At 38.8% G+C, this 18,086-nt stretch overlaps 1 protein-coding gene across 1 annotated transcript in view; it reads left to right on the top strand.

The window, feature by feature from the left end:
• Positions 1 to 18,086, top strand: part of LOC150087903 (hemicentin-1-like) — a 1,496,027-nt gene that overhangs the window by 1,298,056 nt on the left and 179,885 nt on the right. The window contains exon 67 of the mRNA XM_090369959.1: positions 11,780 to 11,911. Within this exon, the coding sequence (XP_090226085.1) occupies positions 11,780 to 11,911 (132 nt within the window). The remainder of the gene's footprint in view (positions 1 to 11,779; positions 11,912 to 18,086) is intronic.

Here is an 18,086-nt window from a genome sequence, read left to right as displayed (position 1 = left end):
GAAACCATCGAAATTCTATGAGAATTCTATTAATGTTCACCATCTATATCTAATCTCCAATTCGTGGTCTTTTACGTGCATGCACGAGGACAAATAATCTCTCTATTTAAGATTCAAACTCACATGCTCTATAATTTCCATTCCTGCGATCATGACTTACTCATGACTTATGGTCGAAAGACACTCTCTGCTTCAGGAAGGAAAATGGTTTTTTCAAAATTTACGTTAAACTTTTTAAATTATTTTTAAAAAAATTGTAATTATTTTTTAAAATTGTTTTTTGAATTGTTTTCAATTGATTTTTTACTAATCATTTTTCTTTAATCTTTTATTTGTTTTAATTTCTGGTGAGTATCATATGGAAGTGTTCTACATATCATATTGAGGTAAATTTCTCTCATTCTTCTACAAATATTGATATCAACATAGGACATATTGAGCATCATAGCTCTGTTATATACTATCAAACCCATAAAATGTATATATAACTATAATTTAAGAAAGTAGATGTGACACCGATCTGTTGTATTAGCAGCAAGTAATAATTTTTGCATATGCTCTTAGGTGACAATAATGTTGAGAAGGGTTAGCATCTGTCTACCTTCCACATTTCTCTTTCAGTAAAATAAAGACAGTTGTAGAGTTCATGTGCATTTTATATCTATTACATATTGTTTGTTTCTTCTGCGATTTGCTTAGCATTATATTGTTAAAATGTTTAAGCAGAAAAAAAGGAAGTTTGAATTGCCCTGACACACAATTTCTGTTATGTGTGTGACCAGCATACAACAAAAACTCAGAGGATAAACATCTACAGTATTACTAAACATGCATATTCTTTGTACTTTGGTTACAAGATTGGTGATCAGAACAAAACGTAGGCTCCAAATATGTGCTGTATTGACTATACCACAAATGTGATGATGTGGCTAATTGGAAGATTAAAAGTATGCCTTTTGCTCTTCCTATGGTGTGGCAAGATTGTGCAACCATATCAATAATTGCTATTTCTGCATGACAATCAGGGATGTTCAGAAAAAGCAAGCACAGAATCAAATATTCTAACTTATCATCTTCAGTAAGGGCTGTTCCACATTATGAAGACCTGCCAATACCAGATCTTCCACAACCATGGGATAAAGGAAGTACTGATGAATATAGCAAGGGTTCTTGTGTTGCATACTTTTCTGGATGATCCACTTCTACAGATTTAGACTACCAACCAGAAAATTATAGCACAGTGCACTTAATTGAACAAGAAGAGTTGAATGACTAGGTTTGTGATTTAAACTTATCTAAAGAGCAAGCAAAACAACAAGGTACTAGGTTACAGCAGTGCAAGTTACTTGAAGCAGAAACTAAAATTACAGTATATCAAAAATGTCACAAACTGTTTTCAGAATGTTTCATTATGGAAGATGGTATGTTTTTCTATAAAGATATTAGTGGACATTGAACACAATCCTAATGTATGGCTTATATTTGTTGATGCCCCAAAATTAATTTTAAAAGCAGTTAAAATAGAGAAGCTTTGTTTGGAATGTCTGTGGAGATCTTAAAGGAATTGTATTACTCACTGTCCTACACGAAAGTTACAAAAATGCTGTTGTTTTCCTACTACTGCATAATATAATGTTTTTCTGCAATAGAAAACATTTCGTTGAGAGCAATTTTTACTAGGGAGAATAATATAAAATATGAGGGGCAGTCAATAAGTATTGACCCTCTGCTAGCTGCTAGAAATATTTGAATTAGAGATTTAATAGTATGTATATACATTACTATACTACTAAATATATATCAGTTAATGTATATTTTTGTTTTTCTAGACCCATTGGTTATTGAAGACTGGAGCCATGAGTACAGCAAGAGGTGGTATGCTAGAAAACATTCAGATCCAATTCATTATAAAATTTTTTCATTTGCAAGGCAAAGAAGCAAAACAAATCAATGAGTAGTTGAAAGCTCTAATATGGGAAAGATTTTCTATCATGTTAGTCTGAAATGTTGGAAGAGACAGTTCAAGTGTGGGAAAAGTAGTATGCACAATGACTCAATAGAAGGAAGACCCTTCTCAGCCGAATACCTTGTAATTATGGCTAAAGTGGAAGAGACTCTTGGGGCTGTTTGGGGGCTTGCATTATGTGGCCGTCTGTACCATAATGTACAAGTTCTTGCACTTGTATAAGGTGGCAGCCCAATGGGTTCCAAGATCATTGATGCCTCAAAGGCTCCATAGAAAAGAGCATTCTGCGCAATTGTTACAGCTTTGTAGAGAGAATGTTGATGATTTTTTGATGGATGAATGATGGGTAATCACTATAACCCAGAAACAAAACAGATGAGCAAACAATGGAAATATTCATCCTCACCGCCCCCAAAAAAGTCGGAGTTAAACTATCTGCCAACAAGGTCATGTTGTCAGTCTTCTGGGACTTTAAAGGTATCATCCTTACAGATTACCTGCCAAAGGGCAATGGCATCACTGGAGAGCACCGCAGAATCCTCCTGAGAAAGTTAAGAGAGGCTATCAAGTTGAAGAGATGTGGGAAGCTATCAAAAGGTGTCCACTTCCTACTGACAATGCTCCTGCTCGCAGGACTGTTGTCACAGTGGACTTTGCAATCAGGTTTGGCTTTGAAAATATATAGCCTCTGCCTTATTCTTCTGATCTGTCACCTTCAGACTTCTTCCTCGCCGCCTCCGTAGCCAGGTGGGAAGGAGGAGCAGTGCGTAGCACACGCTTCTTGATTAGACCGGGGTTCGAGCCCGTCAGCCGACCGGGCTAGCCGAGTGGGTAAAGTACCTGCCCGGCAACCCAAAGGTCGCGGGTTCGATTCCCGCCTCGGGCTTGGATCAAAGTACTGCAAAAACCTTGGGAGGTGCAATATGGCCACAGAAGCCGATGCGCCAACAATTACCAAATCAAAAAAAAAAAAAAAAAAAAAAAAAATCGAGCCCGTCACCACCAAATACGGAGGATGCGGAAAGGTTAGGGAATGACCACCGCATATCCCGGAGCAATATGGCCTTAGTTGCTAATGCTCCTAAAAACCAAATAACAAACAAACAACAAACTTCTTCCTCTTCCCTAAAATGAAGAAACCATTATGTGGTCACAGATTTCAGACTGATAAGGAGGTAAATAATGAAGTGGAAGTTTGGTTTTCTGCTAAAAGTGAGAAGTTCTGTTCAAGAGGCCTGAAAGATCTTATACAGATGGGAAAAATGTGTAGTTCTAGAAAGTAGCTACATAGAGAAGACTGAAATTGCCAACCAAGTTTCAAATTCCTAATTGAAATATTTCTAGGTAAGGATAAATACTTATTGACTGCCCCTCATATGTTCCACTGGTTGAACCAAAAAAGGAAAAAAAGGTTCTTCCACTTTTGCTTATAAAGCTTGGATTAATGAAGAATTTTGTTAAGGCCCTGGATGAAGAAAGGAGTGAACTCTTCTTATGAACTCTGCCATAGTTGCTTGTGTTTGCAATTATTATTATTTAACTTTTTTTCCTTTATGGGATTTTTTCTGCGTTGTGATGAGTACTAGTACTGAATTGCATGGGGTGATTGGTTGTTGTGTCCAGTTACTATTATTACTGTTATTACTGTTAGTTGAGGAACTCTCTTACTATCCTACAGGTGTTCAGGATCGCAGCTTTCTGAAGTTCTGTGTAAGCAATCTCTGGGAGGCCTATTGCTTCTAGGGTCTTAAGGGGCTGTTTGGCACTGTGCCAGTGGTTGACACAGTGATCGGGATGGTCATTACTTGTTCCACATGCCACATTTTTCTGACTTCCTGTCTTAGGTCTGTGTACCTCCTGATCTCTTCCTCGTAGGTTTTCTGGAGGTTGCTGGTGTTGGCCACCACTATGTCAGTCTGGTCAGTAGCCCTTTCCTTCTTGGCAACAAAGGTTACGTCTGGTATGTTGTGCGGGATTGCCTTGGACGTTATTATGGCACAATCCATATTTTAATATGATAATTTCTTTGTTCATCTGATATTTTTGTGTTAGCTTTTGATGTATTATCCTGGCGATCTTGTTGTTTGTGAGTGTACTCTGTCTGGGTGATCATCCTGCATCCTGCGAGGATGTACTGGACTGTTTCTGGGACGTTATTGTTGTTATTTGGTTTTTAGGAGCATTAGCAACTAAGGCCATATTGCTCCGGGGATATGCGGTGGTCATTCCCTGACCTTTCTGCATCCTCCGTATTTGGTGGTCACGGGCTCGAACCCTGGTCTAATCAAGAAGCGTGTGCTATGTGCTGCTGCTCCTGCCCACCTTGCTACGGAGGCGCCCCTTTTCCGGGACCAGGTGGCATCATTGATATGTGTCATCTCTCACTCCAGGTTCTTTGCTGATGTATTTACTGTAGTTTCTGGTTTTGTATTGTCCATCTTTCTTATGGCTGGTGTTTTCCTGGAAGTTATCCTGCAGGTTCTTATTCACCTTCCTTTCTTGTTTCTTCAATGAGATCAATCCACTGTCGATGTCAGTCTCTCGATGGCTGACTTCAGATGGTGTTGGCAGCTCTTCGTTAACATTATCCTGGTATAGCTCATAATCTCCTACAGCTCGGTGTGGGTCCAGAGCATGATCCCGAAGGAGTACATTAGTATTGGGACTGTGTAAGTGTTTAACCATAAGTGATCAGGAGCACGAGAGTAGCCTTGTGCAGGCGAAGTTTTTACTGCTCCTGGAATAGAGAAGTTTTTTCTGTTTTATTAGCTAAAATTGTCATATTAACTTATTTTCTAGAGTAGCTTTACATTCCTAAGATAGATAGAGATTTTGTAGGTATTACTTAGTATTGGTAAGGGTATCAAATCCATGTGTTACAAGTTGCAGCTCTGCTGAACGAGAAGTTTTTTAGCCATATTTAGCTGCTTTACTGACCAATTGTTATATTAAATTATTTTCTATAAGTAGCGTATAGACCTAGTCAGGATCCTTAGTTTATTCTGAATTGAGACAGTGAGATTTGGAAGTTAATTAATACTTAAGTGTCCGTAGATTTACCGTTCGTAACTTCCCCCCATTGTTATACGATACAACGTTATATCCCAAACTAGATAGCGGAAGTTTAGTATAGTATAGTATATAATATAATATTGTCAATTAATCAGTAAAATCTATTAATCTTGTTAAACTTCATTGTCAATTAAATTCTACTTTTTAACTAAATACATATAACGACTTAGATTACAAACGTAACAAATTAATTAATACATAACTTGATATGGAAGTTATATAAACGGAAATCGTAGATAATACTCGATACTGAAAAATATATATATCATTATAACTGTGTTGGGATACAAGTTTAGGGTTATAATTTTGTACTGAAATTGAAATTGTATTGAAATTAAATTGAAATCATGACTCAGACCAGAACAGCAAACAAAAGGCTCAAGCTAATGGGAGTGCTGTGGCTCAGGGGAGAACTGAGGAGGGGGCAGTTGCCCTCTGAATCACAGCCTTTTAAAATGCACTGCTTGCTTGATATTTGTGGAGCAATCGGGAACGAGACATGATATTGCCATGGGGGATGTCTTTGTGTGTGCGCGATGTAAGGAGTGTAAGGAAATCAGGCAACAACTTAGCATTGTTATGGGTGTATATGAGAGCTTGAAGGACAGGGTGGATGCCCTCAAAGGATCTAAATTGAGGAGCCCATCAAGCTCTCAGCTGCCCACATCACCATCAGAGCTTGCACTTGGTCATCACGCAACACAGTGGAAACCCCCAAGGCAGAATGTGCTGGTCCCACAGGAACTAGTAGTTGTTGGTGATTTTGCATCTACATTCACACATGAGGAGTTATTCAGGAAGAGGAGTGCCAGAGGGGAAGTAAACTCTGGCAGTGAGCTAGATGATTTTGTAATAACTGAGAGGAAAGTGGAGGAGAAATTGTTGAGGATAAACATAAAAAAGGCACCCGAGATGGATGGGATCTATCCAGTTATATTAAAGGAGGCAGCAAAGGAAGTAAGCAAACCCTTAGCCATAATTATGAGAGCTTCTTTGGACTCAGGGAAGGTACCCATAGACTGGAGATGTGCAAATATGACCCCAATTCACAAAGGAGGATCAAAGGCTGACACAAGTAATTATAGACCTGTGAGTTTAACTTCTGTTCCCGGAAAATTAATGGAGGCACTGGTTAAAGAAGCACTGTAGGATCATCTAGATCCTCCAGTGCTGCTTTAGTGATCATCTGCAGTGATCATCAAGACTTCAGTTATAGCTCGGACACAGCATGGTTTTGTTAACGGAAAGTCTTGCCTGACCAATTCGATTGGATATTATGATGCACTCACAAAAGAACTGGATGCAGGGAATAACTTTGATCATCAATATTTGGATCTTAGAATGCCTTTTGATACTGTTGCACATGGAAGACTGCTGCACAAATTGGAGCAGTGTGGCATTGGAGGCAAATTGCTGCTATGGATAAAGGGATGGTTGAGGGGGAGAAGACAGAGAGTGGTAATCAATGGACACTGCTCATCATGGTCATGGACTAATGTTATTAGTGGAGTCCCTCAGGGTTCAGTGTTGGGTCCATTATTGTTGTCTGTATTTATAAATGATATTGATGATGGTATATCAAGCTTAATGTCCAAGTTTGATGCTATGCTGCTGCTGCTGCAACAGTATCTGGAAAGGTTGAGCAGATGGGCTGAGAGGTGGCAAATGAAGTTTAACCTTGGCAAATGTAAAGAACTACATATGGGAAACAGTAACCCCAGAGCAACGTATCAACTCTGTGGTACTACACTGACAGTGGTAGAGAACGAAAAGGACCTGGGGGTAATTGTACAGACAGATATGAAGTTCTCTGACAGTGCAGACTGGCAGCAAGAGTAGCTCATGGTGTCTTGTCAATGATATATATACAGGAATTTTTCTAGCAGGGATAAGGAGGAGATTATTCCCTTGTATCAGGCAATGGTCAGGCCACACCTTGAGTACTGTATACAGGTCTGGAGGCCTCATTTCAAGAAAGATGTAGAGCTGCTAGAAAGAGTACAGAGAAGGGCAACCAGATTAGTGAATGGAACAAAGGGTTGCTCTTATGAAGAAAGGTTTATGTTTTGCAAATTACAGTGTCTGGAGACTAGGCACCGGCAAGGTGATCTGATAGAGGTGTATAAAACCTTGAATGGTTTGAGCATGCTCAATGCCGATGGGATTCTTCCACTTGCTCAGAATAATCACCTGAGAGGGCATAAATTGAAATTGAGGAAAGACAGGTGTAGGATAGATGTGCAGAAATTTGGCTTTAGCCAGCGGGTAGTTGGTTGGTGGAATAGACTTCCATCCCTTGTTGTGGAAGTTGATAGCCTAAATAAATTTAAGGCTCAGCTGGACAGGTATTTCGAATGAACGGAAGGGTGAAATGGGAGTGGTTGTTTTTTTTTGTTTTTTGTTTTTTTTTCTTGTCTGATGCTGCATAAGCTTGCTTTCTTGCATCATATGCCTCTACTAATGCTACTACCATTCAGCTTTGATTTTAGCAGGCTCCCCAGTCTCTGATGGTATTTCTCAGTCAGGTGGACCTTGTTTTCTAACTAATGAGTTTGCAGCATCCCCAATGATTTGTAGGTCTCTTCCTTTCTCATGGCTTCAATCTCTTCACTGGTTTTCATCTGGTAGTTTTGGACGACTGGATGGCCTTGATGCAATCCATAGGTCTTTTGTTTGTCTAGGCCAAATTGCATCCTGATGTCAGTGCTGAACTCTTCAGTGATGCAGAGTAGCTGTTGGAGTCGATTCTTACTTGCAGCATAGAGTTTGATATCATCCATGTGAATCAGGTGAGAGAGGGTGTACAGGTTCTTCCTCCCATCCTTCTTTTAGGGTATATTTGTACTTGCTGTTATTAAGCATGGTGGAAAGTGAATTGAGTGCTAGACAAAAACATAGTGGGCTCAGGGTATATATGGAAGATTCCTCTTCTTATGGGGATTGACCTGTTTGTGATGTTCTTGACCTTGATGGTGGTCCTCCATTTCACCATGGTTGCTTCTAGGAAGTGTGTCAGTCTCTCTCCTCTTGTCCAATTTTCCTATAGTTCAGAGAATATCCTGTTGTCTTGTTTTCTTCTCAGCACTCTCCATCTAACGACAAAGTCTCTTGCTGAATGCCAGGGGTTTCTGTTTGAGAGTGTTTGGGTATTCTTCAATTCTCCAATTATACGTATTCTGTTTGCTGTGTATGTTGTTTTTCTTGAGGATGGTCTTCATTTATGTGGTACTGGGTCAGTTGGCATAACTTCACTCTTAGCTCTTCTATCTTGTGCTGTAGCCTTCTCTCCCAGGCTTGTAGTTTCTTGTCTTTGCATTTTGTTTTCTGTTGGTCTCAGGTTTCTCTTCTGTTCATTCTGGTGGCTGCTACAGTGGCATAGTAAATGGCTATGTGGATGTTATCTAGTGTTACTTCGTTGTTGTTGAGGTAATCGGGTGTTATTTGCCAATTGAGGTGCTCTGTGAATTACAACCAGATTCGGTTAGATCTCTGCTTCAGTATGTTGTGGGTCTTTGTTGGGCCCATGCCTTCGAATTCTGCTAGAACCTTCTTCCACTCTTCTTCTATTCTGGATATCGTGACCGCATCTGTTTCCACTTTGAACACTCCAAGTTCTAGTTATAGTTATACTTGGTGTTTATCCAGTTCTGGTTCAGTCGTGCTCATATTCTTTGTAGTTGGTTGTTCACATCCTGCTTGATTTTTTCCAGGATTGCAGGAACTCTCCAATTCTTTGTGATTAACAGACCAAAGACAGACCATCGCAATATGCTCACATGATGAACATGTTCATTTTGAAGCTCCACTTCATGCATTGGCTTTTTCTTCCTTCCTGAGTGGTCACTAGTGCAGTTGTGCAGGAAGTACTTCCAGTTGGTTGGGCTAGATGGTCCTGCCCTTCCCTTGTGGTAGTCATATGGGTGACAGTGCCACTTGCTCCAGTGTCTTCCTCGGGAGACACCTTCCGACTTTTTGTGCTGATCCCCCCTGCCTAAGGCCTGATCATGAGTGACTTTATTGTATACCACACTCAATGCACTATGTTTAATATTTCTTTATCTTTGGCATTTGCATCCAGTGGTAGCGTACTTTTAACTTTTGTTGTCTACTTATTTAAACACTCTAGGCCATTAAGGTACTCAAGAGCAGGACTTGCTTGTTTCTGTCCTAAAAACCAGATGGTGCCACTCTCTGCCTCAGCCCCATCACTCTGACCTTGGGGGAGGTAGGTCCAATGAGGTGACTTTGATGATTTTTCCCCCATTTTCTCTAGCATTTCCAGATGCATGGGAATAGTTGTTATGTCTGGCTATTATTATTATTGATCAAGGAACTCTCTCACTATCCTACAGGTGTTCAGGATCATGGCTTTCTGGAGTTCCTTAAATTTTCCAACTTGGCCAGTCTTAATATGCTGCATAAAAAAGCTGCATTTAATATTGTATCTTATATATTCAACATTCCAAATGAAAAATATAATATAGGAGTGTTTATTTTTTTCTACTTCTATCAGTCATGAACATTACTAATTTAAATTTTCTCCTTACTTAGCATTAGTGTACGGTCCCAACTATATCTTATTTAACAACTAGCCTTCATTTCCTGCATAATTATTCAGATTAATGAACTTTTTATCCACATACAACCATTTCCCTTATCAATAGCTATAGTTTAGAGAGCCATTACCAGTACAAACAGGGAGTTACTTCTGGAACGCTTAAGTACAAACCTAAATTCTTCATTCATATACTTTTAACTTTTTGTTGTCTACTTATTTAAACACTCTGAGCCATTAAGGTACTCAAGAGCAGGACCTGCTTGTTTATGTCCTAAAATCTTTACCTAATTTCACCCTTATTTAGTAAAATTGCTAGACATCTGTTGTAATGATGAAATGATGTAGCATCCTGAAGAGATATCATTTCCTTTATGTAATCTCATGACAAAGTTTTCTAGAAACACTGAAGTAGTATATATATATATAAGAATTCATTTAATTTGAATTGTAAATTGTACACCAATTAACTGATATTAAACTTTTACAAATGAGTGCTATTAAACTTTGACGCCATTGCAAGCACAGTTCAGAGTCACTCACTAATGTACTATATTGATATCTGCTTTTTATATATAATTATTGATTCAGTAATTCAGCCTGTAATATACACATACCCATTTGCATAAGTATGTAACATGTACATAATGCAAGCATTTTGCTGAGTTCAGCTGGGAATGATATTTAATCAAAATGTCACATTCCTTGAATTTTTGTGCCTGCACATATGGATGAAACAAAATCTAAAGCTATGATATTTGTAAAGAAAATTATTAATATTAAAGTCAGTCAATTGATTCATTCTATATTAACACCTTTCTGTAATTTTGTCAAGTGTAGTTTAATATAATTATACCCACCAACTGGCTGGTATAATTGAAAATAATATGGAAGCTGGCCCAAGGCAGTAAATCAGATAATTATAGTACTGCTTGTTATTATTAGCCATATGGTGCAAGGAAGCCTGAAGCTTATGCTGCACCAGCCAAAAAAAATTTGAATACGCTGAGAGAGAGAGAGAGAGAGAGAGAGAGAGAGAGAGAGAGAGAGAAGTAGGAGGAAATCACCAAAAAAGAGAAGAATGATGATATCCACCCTGGGTGTGCCAAGCCCATACTCACCAGATGTGAGCCCCTGGTGTTAAATATAGTACACCTCAATCATGAAAATAGATGAAAAGAGCAAATCTGTAAAAGAAAGTAAAGCATGCTCTTCTTGTTAGGACCATGGTACCATTTAATGCATGAAATCAGATTAATTACTGCTAAAAATCAAACAAAAAATTCAAATACATAAAGGTTTTTAACATAAATTTCTACTATCAGCTAAACAAACTGGATAGAATCTCTCTAACATTTAAGATTTTAAATAACTATCACAATAGCTCTACATGCATATTTACAACTCCAGTATAATGCAGGTAACGGTCATTGCCAAGCATGTAAATTCAAGACCAGCATATAGCAGGGCCATGACTAGCTAATTTAGTGCCTGAGAAAGACAGCTCATACTGCTTCCCCACCCCACAACCTAAATTTTATGCCTCTAGAAGAAACGTGCTCTAGGAAAGCACACCATTTTCCTATGGCAGACAGGGTGCATTGGGAACACAAGAATGAGAATAGGAATATGTTATAGGCCAGATGAGTATAATGAACATCTTTACAGACAAACAGAGTGAGCCACCAAATCAGAATTTTAATGATGGGGAGCTTTGATTTTCCAGAGATTGCTGGAACTTGTGGATGATCATTCACCTAGTAACAAGGCATTTCTGAATTTGTTGGATGACTGCTTTCTGTATCAGTATGTTTGTGGTGTACAAGAGAAAGGAATAGTCTTGATCTGGTTATTAGTGAGAATACACCAGATATTAACTTCGAATAAAAGAACCACTAGCAAACAGTGAAATGGTGTGCTAATGTAGAATATACTGTATTTAAAAAGATAATTACAGTCAGAGGAAAGAAGAAAAGTTTTTATTTAAACAAATTATACTGACCTTAGCCATCTTTTCAGCCCATTTTATTGGGAACAAATAGTAATTTGAAAAAATAAAAATGCTAAACGCAAAATCTCTTCAATTTCGGCTATCTATAGGACTTTCTGTTACTGAGATATTCAGTGCCAAAGTTTGCTTTTAATCACCTCATGCATATGTATCAATTTTTTAAATAACTTTTTAGGTGAAATACTGCATATGACACATATTGCACGTGGACTAGACAGAAATGGTCACTTACAAGTTGATGTTGTTATCAGTGGAGAAGTACCTACCATGCCACCTGGATCCACTATAGAACTAGATCCATATTCAGGTTAGTAATCTTTTAGCTGTCATAATTATATTTGTTGATTATAGAGAGTTCCCAGTTTAACTAAAGTAAAATCTTCCACTTCCTCCTCCTCCTTTTATTAAGAATAGCTATCAGTTAGGCTAGCTACTTGGAATGGGTATCTTAAAAAAATATTAAATTCAGTAAAATTATGTTCTCTTTTTATAATTTTTGCTATTTATTTATTTTATTTATTTCATCATTATTTATTTATTATTGAGCTGCCATTCACTTGTCATTATATTGGTCCTTATTTCATTTTTAACTAACTCTTCTAATTTGGAACTGGATGAAAAAAATAATTGTGATGTAATATACTTGGATTTCAAGAAAGCTTTTGATACCGTTGCACATAAGAGACTACTGTAGATATTGGAGCAGAGTGGCATTAAAGGCAATGTGCTGCTCTGGATAAAGGGATGGTTGAGTGGGAGAAGACAGAGAGTGATAATCAGTGGACATTGCTTGTCGTGGACTAATAACATTAGTCCACGACATTGCTTGTCGTGGACAAATGTTATTAGTAGAGTCCCCCAGGGTGCAGTGTTGGGCCCATTGTTATTTTCTATACTTATCAATGATATTGATGAAGGCATATCAGGATTAATATCCAAGTTAGCAGATGATACAAAGGTTGGCAGGGTGGTTAATGACAGGAATGATGGTACGTTACTACAACAGGATCTAGAAAACTTGAGTAGATGAGCTGGAAAATGGCAAGTGAAGTAAGTTTAATATTGACAAATCCAAAGTACTGCATAAGGGTAGGAGTGACCCCAGAGTATTAGCATTAGTAGAGGCATATGATGCAAGAAAGCAAGCTTATGCAGCATCAGCCAAAAAAAAAAAAAACCCTTCCACTTCACCTCTCCATTCTTTTAAAATACCTGTCCAGCTGAGCCTAAAATTTATTTAGGCTATCAACTTCCACAACAAGGGATGGAAGTCTGTTCCACCAACCAACTACCCGCTAGCTAAAGGCAAATTTCCGCACATCTATCCTACATCTGTCTTTCCTCAATTTGAATTTATGCCCTCTCAGGTGATTATTCTGAGCAAGAGGCAGTATCCCATCAGCATTGAGCATGCTCAAACCATTCAAGGCTTTGTACACCTCGCCCATGCCTAGTCTCCAGACACTGTAATTTACAAAACTTAAGCCTTTCTTCATAAGTGCAACCCTTCATTCCGTTCACTAACCTTGTTGCCCTTCTCTGTACTCATTCCAGCAGCTCTACATCCTTCTTGAAATGAGGCCTCCAGACCTGTATACAGTACTTAAGGTGCGGCCTGACCATTGCCTTATACAAGGGAATAATCACCTCCCTATCCCTGCTACAAAAATTCCCGTATATCATTGATAAGACACCATGAGCTACTCTTGCAGCCCATCTGCACTGCTCAGAGAACTTCATATCTGCCTGCACAATTACCCCAGGTCCTTTTCATTCTCTACCATTGTCAGTGTAGTACCACAGAGTTGATACATTGCTCTGGGGTTGCTGTTTCCTATATGTAGTACTTTACATTTGTCAATGTTAAACTTCATTTGCCACCTCTCAGCCCATCTGCTCAACCTTTCTAGATCCTGTTGCAGCAGCATAGCATCAGTAGCGTCCTTAACAACCCTGCCGACCTTTGTATCGTCTGCAAACTTGGACATTAAGCTTGATATACCATCATCAATATTATTTATAAATACAGAAAACAACAATGGACCGAACACTGAACCCCGAGGGACTCCACTAATAACATTAGTCCACGATGAGCAGTGTCCATTAATTACCACTCTCTGTCTTCTGCCACTCAACCATCCCTTTATCCATAGCAACAATTTGCCACCAATACCACACTGCTCCAATTTGTGCAGTAGTCTTCCATGTGCAACAGTATCAAAAGCCTTTCTAAGATCCAAATATATAATATCAAAATTATTCCCTGCATCCAATTCTTTTGTGACTACATCATAGTATCCAATCAAATTGGTCAGGCAAGACCTTCCCTTAACAAAACCATGCTGTGTCTGAGCTATAACTGAATTCTTGTCAAGATGATCCTGCAGTGCTTCTTTAACCAGTGCTTCCATTAATTTTCCTGGAACACAAGTTAAACTCACAGGTCTATAATTACTTGTGTCAGCCTTTGATCTTCCTTTGTGAATTGGGGTTACATTTGCCCATCTCCAGTCTGTGGGTACCTCCCCTGAGTCCAAGAAGCTCTCATAATCATGGCTAACGGATTGCTTACTTCCATTGCTGCCTCCTTTAATATAACTGGATAGATCCTATCCACCCCAGGTGCCTTTCTTGTATTTATCTTCAACAATTTCTCCTCCACTTTACTCTCAATTATTACAAGATCATCTAGCTCACTGTCAGTGTTTACTTCAGCTATGGCATTCCCCTTCCTGAATAACTCCTGATGTGTGAATGTAGATGCAAAATATTGATTTAGTTTGTTAGCTACCTGAGCAGGATCATGAACAGTTGAACCATCAATATCAAGTGGACCAATCTGATTGATCCCCTTCCTTCTAGAGTTTACATAAGTAAAGAACTCCTTGTGTTTTTCTTTGCATCCCTTGCCAAAGATTTCTTGTAATCTGCCTTCGCCTGCCCAACCTCCTCTGCAACTTGGTTACAGATCCACTTATATCTATCATAGGCTTCTGTGTCACATGTTAATTTATATGTATCCCATGCATTTTTCTTCTCTGCCATATGTCTCATTAGTTCATCTGACATCCATTTAGGCCTGAACCTTGAACAATATTTCTTAGTTGGTATGTAAAGCCTAGTAGCTTCCAAGATAAGTTCTTTGAATGCTTCCCATTTTGAGTTTGCTGTTGGTAACATCATCAGTTGGTCCCACTGTATAGAATTTAAATACTGTCTCAGATCATCGTAGTCGCCTTTACGAAAGCAATAACCCTTCCCTTTACCCCTGATCGTAGTTACCTCCTTGAGTAAATCCCACTTCAGCACACTGTGATCACTGCCACCTAGTGGTTCCTGTATCTGCAGATTCTTAATGCATGAAGAATCACTACTGATAATCAAATCAAGAGTATTACTCCCTCTAGTTGCCTCACGAACATGCTGATGTAGAAAACAATCATCCAATAAATCCACAAAAGCCTTGCTAGTGTGTGAGTGACCAACCCACAAATTCCAGTCAATATCTGGGAAATTAAAATCTCCCATTATAAGACTCTCTGATTTACTGGCCCACTCTATTTCCCTGTACAGTTTCTTATTATACTCATCAGAGTAATTAGGTCTATAGCACACTCCTACTCTCAATTTTGATCTCCCAATGCTTATGTCACGCCAAACTGACTCGACACTGCACTGTCCAGCAATGTTGAATGGCTTCACTTCCTTGGATTTTATGTGTTTCTTAACTAATAGCATAACCCCTCCTCCCTTCCTATCCTTTCTGTAGACGTTATACTCCCCAAATTTCAGTTCTGCATTACTTATATCTGTGTGACACCACGTCTCTGATATCCCAACAATATTCGCCTTTGATGCTTTGAGCAATACCTCAAATTCATCAAATTTATTTACCAAACTCCTAGCATTGGTGTACACACAAGTATACATGCACCTGTTCTTTTTCTTAGCTACCTTAACACCACCCATGTGTTTACTTGTACCCCAATGACTCCCAGCAGTCTCTGAAATATCCTGCATCTTATTTTCCAAGTAACGTACCAACTGCGTGGTACTACACTCAGAGTAGTGGAAAATCAAAAAGGCCTGGCAGTAACTGTGCAGTCGGATAAGAAGTTCTCTGAGCAGTGCAGACAGACTGCCAGGACAGTTCATGGGGTTTTGTCAATAATATACAAGAATTTTGCTAGCAGGGATAAGGAGGTAATTATCCCATTGTATAAGGCAATGGTCAGGCCAAATCTTGAGTACTACATACAGGTCTAGAGGCCTTATTTTAGGGAGGATGTAGATCTGCTGGAACTAGTACAAAGAAGGGCAACAAGGTTGGTGAGGGGAACAAGGGGTACTGTTACCAAGAAAGGCTTCATTTCTGAAAATTGCAGCATCTGGAGACTAGGCACATCCAAGGTGATCTGGATGAGGTATTTCTGGCTTTGAATGGATTGAGCAAGCTCAGTGCTGATGGGATTCTTCCTCTTGCTCAGACTACACACATGAGGGGATGAAAATTCATTATTGAGGAAGGATGGTTGCCGAATAGATGTGTGGAAGTTTGCCTTCGGCCAGTAGGTGATTAATTGCTGGAACAAGCTTCTGTCTGTTGTTGTGGAGGTTGATAGCTTAAATAAATCCAAGGCAGAACTAGACAAACTATTCAATAGAATGAAATGGTTAAATGGGAGGGTTTTTTTTTTTTTTTTTTTTTTTTGCTGATGCTGTATAAGCTTGCTTTCTTGCATCATTTTCCACTGCTAATGCTAATTTAAGTAATAGAAAGATCTCTTGTCACTTGACAACAGATCTTCCTTTATACTGTCCTGGTATCTCCTACTGAATTAATGATTGCTAGTATGGGCACTTCCACTGTCAATAACTTGGAACCTTTCCTTATTCTCCTCTCTTCCACAACTAAGCCAAGCTTTGTATGCGTTTTTCTTCTCAGTGATGACTTCAGTAGCTTCTCTTGTCATCTACTCTGCCTTACTGTTAATCAGTTTCCTATCAAAACCAAGTGCTTTCCTAGCTGCCTCATGTATCACAGCTTTAATATGATTGTAAACTTCACGAGCATGCCAATCCTCATGCGAATTTAATTTTTGATTAATTCTACTTTCATGCAGTCCTCTAATACTCTCATCTTGAAGAAGGCTCAGCATATATCATGGTTCATCCAACTTGTTAACACCATCCTGCTTTATTAGTTTAAAAAATAATAATCAGTAAATAATAAATACAATAAACTACCTATGTGACTCCCTCCTCACATGGTAGGTGCCTATCCAGCTGACTTTTGAATTACCTCCTTTATCACTTCATCAATGTCATTTATGAAAATCAGAAACAACAGTAGCCCAAGAACTGAAATCTATCCATATCATAACTCCCAGATTCCTTTCTTCCTCTACTGTTTTCAATTCAACCCTACCAAGTGTACAATTTATTTTGGGGTTGCTATTTTGCATTTTGCTGCATTAAAACATGGCTGCCACATTTCTGACCATAACCCTACCAAGTGTACAATTTATTTTGGGGTTGCTATTTTGCATTTTGCTGCATTAAAACATGGCTGCCACATTTCTGACCATTTTTGAAGCCTTTTCAAGTCATCCTGATGGAGCACTGCTTGGCACTGATCATTAACAACTCTCTCAATCTTTACATCATCTGTAAATTTTGACCTCACGCCCTTCATTCCATCGTCTTTTATGAAAATCATAAACAGCATTGGCCCAAGAACTGGTCTTTGAGGAAGTCCACTTCTGACATTATTCCAATCTGAAGAATATCCATTGATCACAATCCTCTGCCTTCTGACCTGCAGCCACCATGCAATCCATCTTAGACTCTTTCCAGTAATCCTAACATGTTCCAGCTTATACAGCAACCTCTCATGAGTAACTTAGTCAAATTCTAAAATCCAAATAAACTATGTCAAAGTTGTTCCCTACCTCCAGCCCACGAGTAACTGTGTCAATCTGGATTGCACTCTTAATCATTGCCTCGAAGGCTTTCCCTACCACTGAAGTCAGACTGACCAGTCTATAATTACCTACTTCACACTTAAAACTTACTTTATGAATTGGCGATACATTGGCACTTCTCCAATCCAAAAGAATCTCTCCTAAGCCAAAAGGTGTCCTCATAATTAACCTCAATGGTTCAATACACTCTCTGGCCACCTCGTTCAAAATTAGTGGGTATATATCCAGGAGCCTTACTTGCATTTAGGCTCAAAAGATTTTTCTAATAAATAGTCATCTGTAATTTCATACAGCTTTGCCTCTCTTGCACAGCCTCTCCTCAACGTAGAGTCTTTTGTCAGTAAAGTGGCTATATACCATCAACTCCAGGAGCCTTACTTGCCTTTAGGCTCAAAAGATTTTTCTAATAAATAGTCATCTGTAATTTCATATAGCTTCGCCTCTCTTGCACAGCCTCTCCTCAATGTAGAGTCTTTTGTCAGTAAAGAGCGATGTGAA

The sequence above is a fragment of the Mastigoproctus giganteus genome, chromosome 3 (genome assembly GCF_048544385.1).
Source record: "Mastigoproctus giganteus isolate SK-2022 chromosome 3, ASM4854438v1, whole genome shotgun sequence".
In the NCBI taxonomy this organism is placed as follows: Eukaryota; Metazoa; Arthropoda; class Arachnida; order Uropygi; family Thelyphonidae; genus Mastigoproctus; species Mastigoproctus giganteus.
This window is presented reverse-complemented; position numbering and strand designations above follow the sequence as displayed.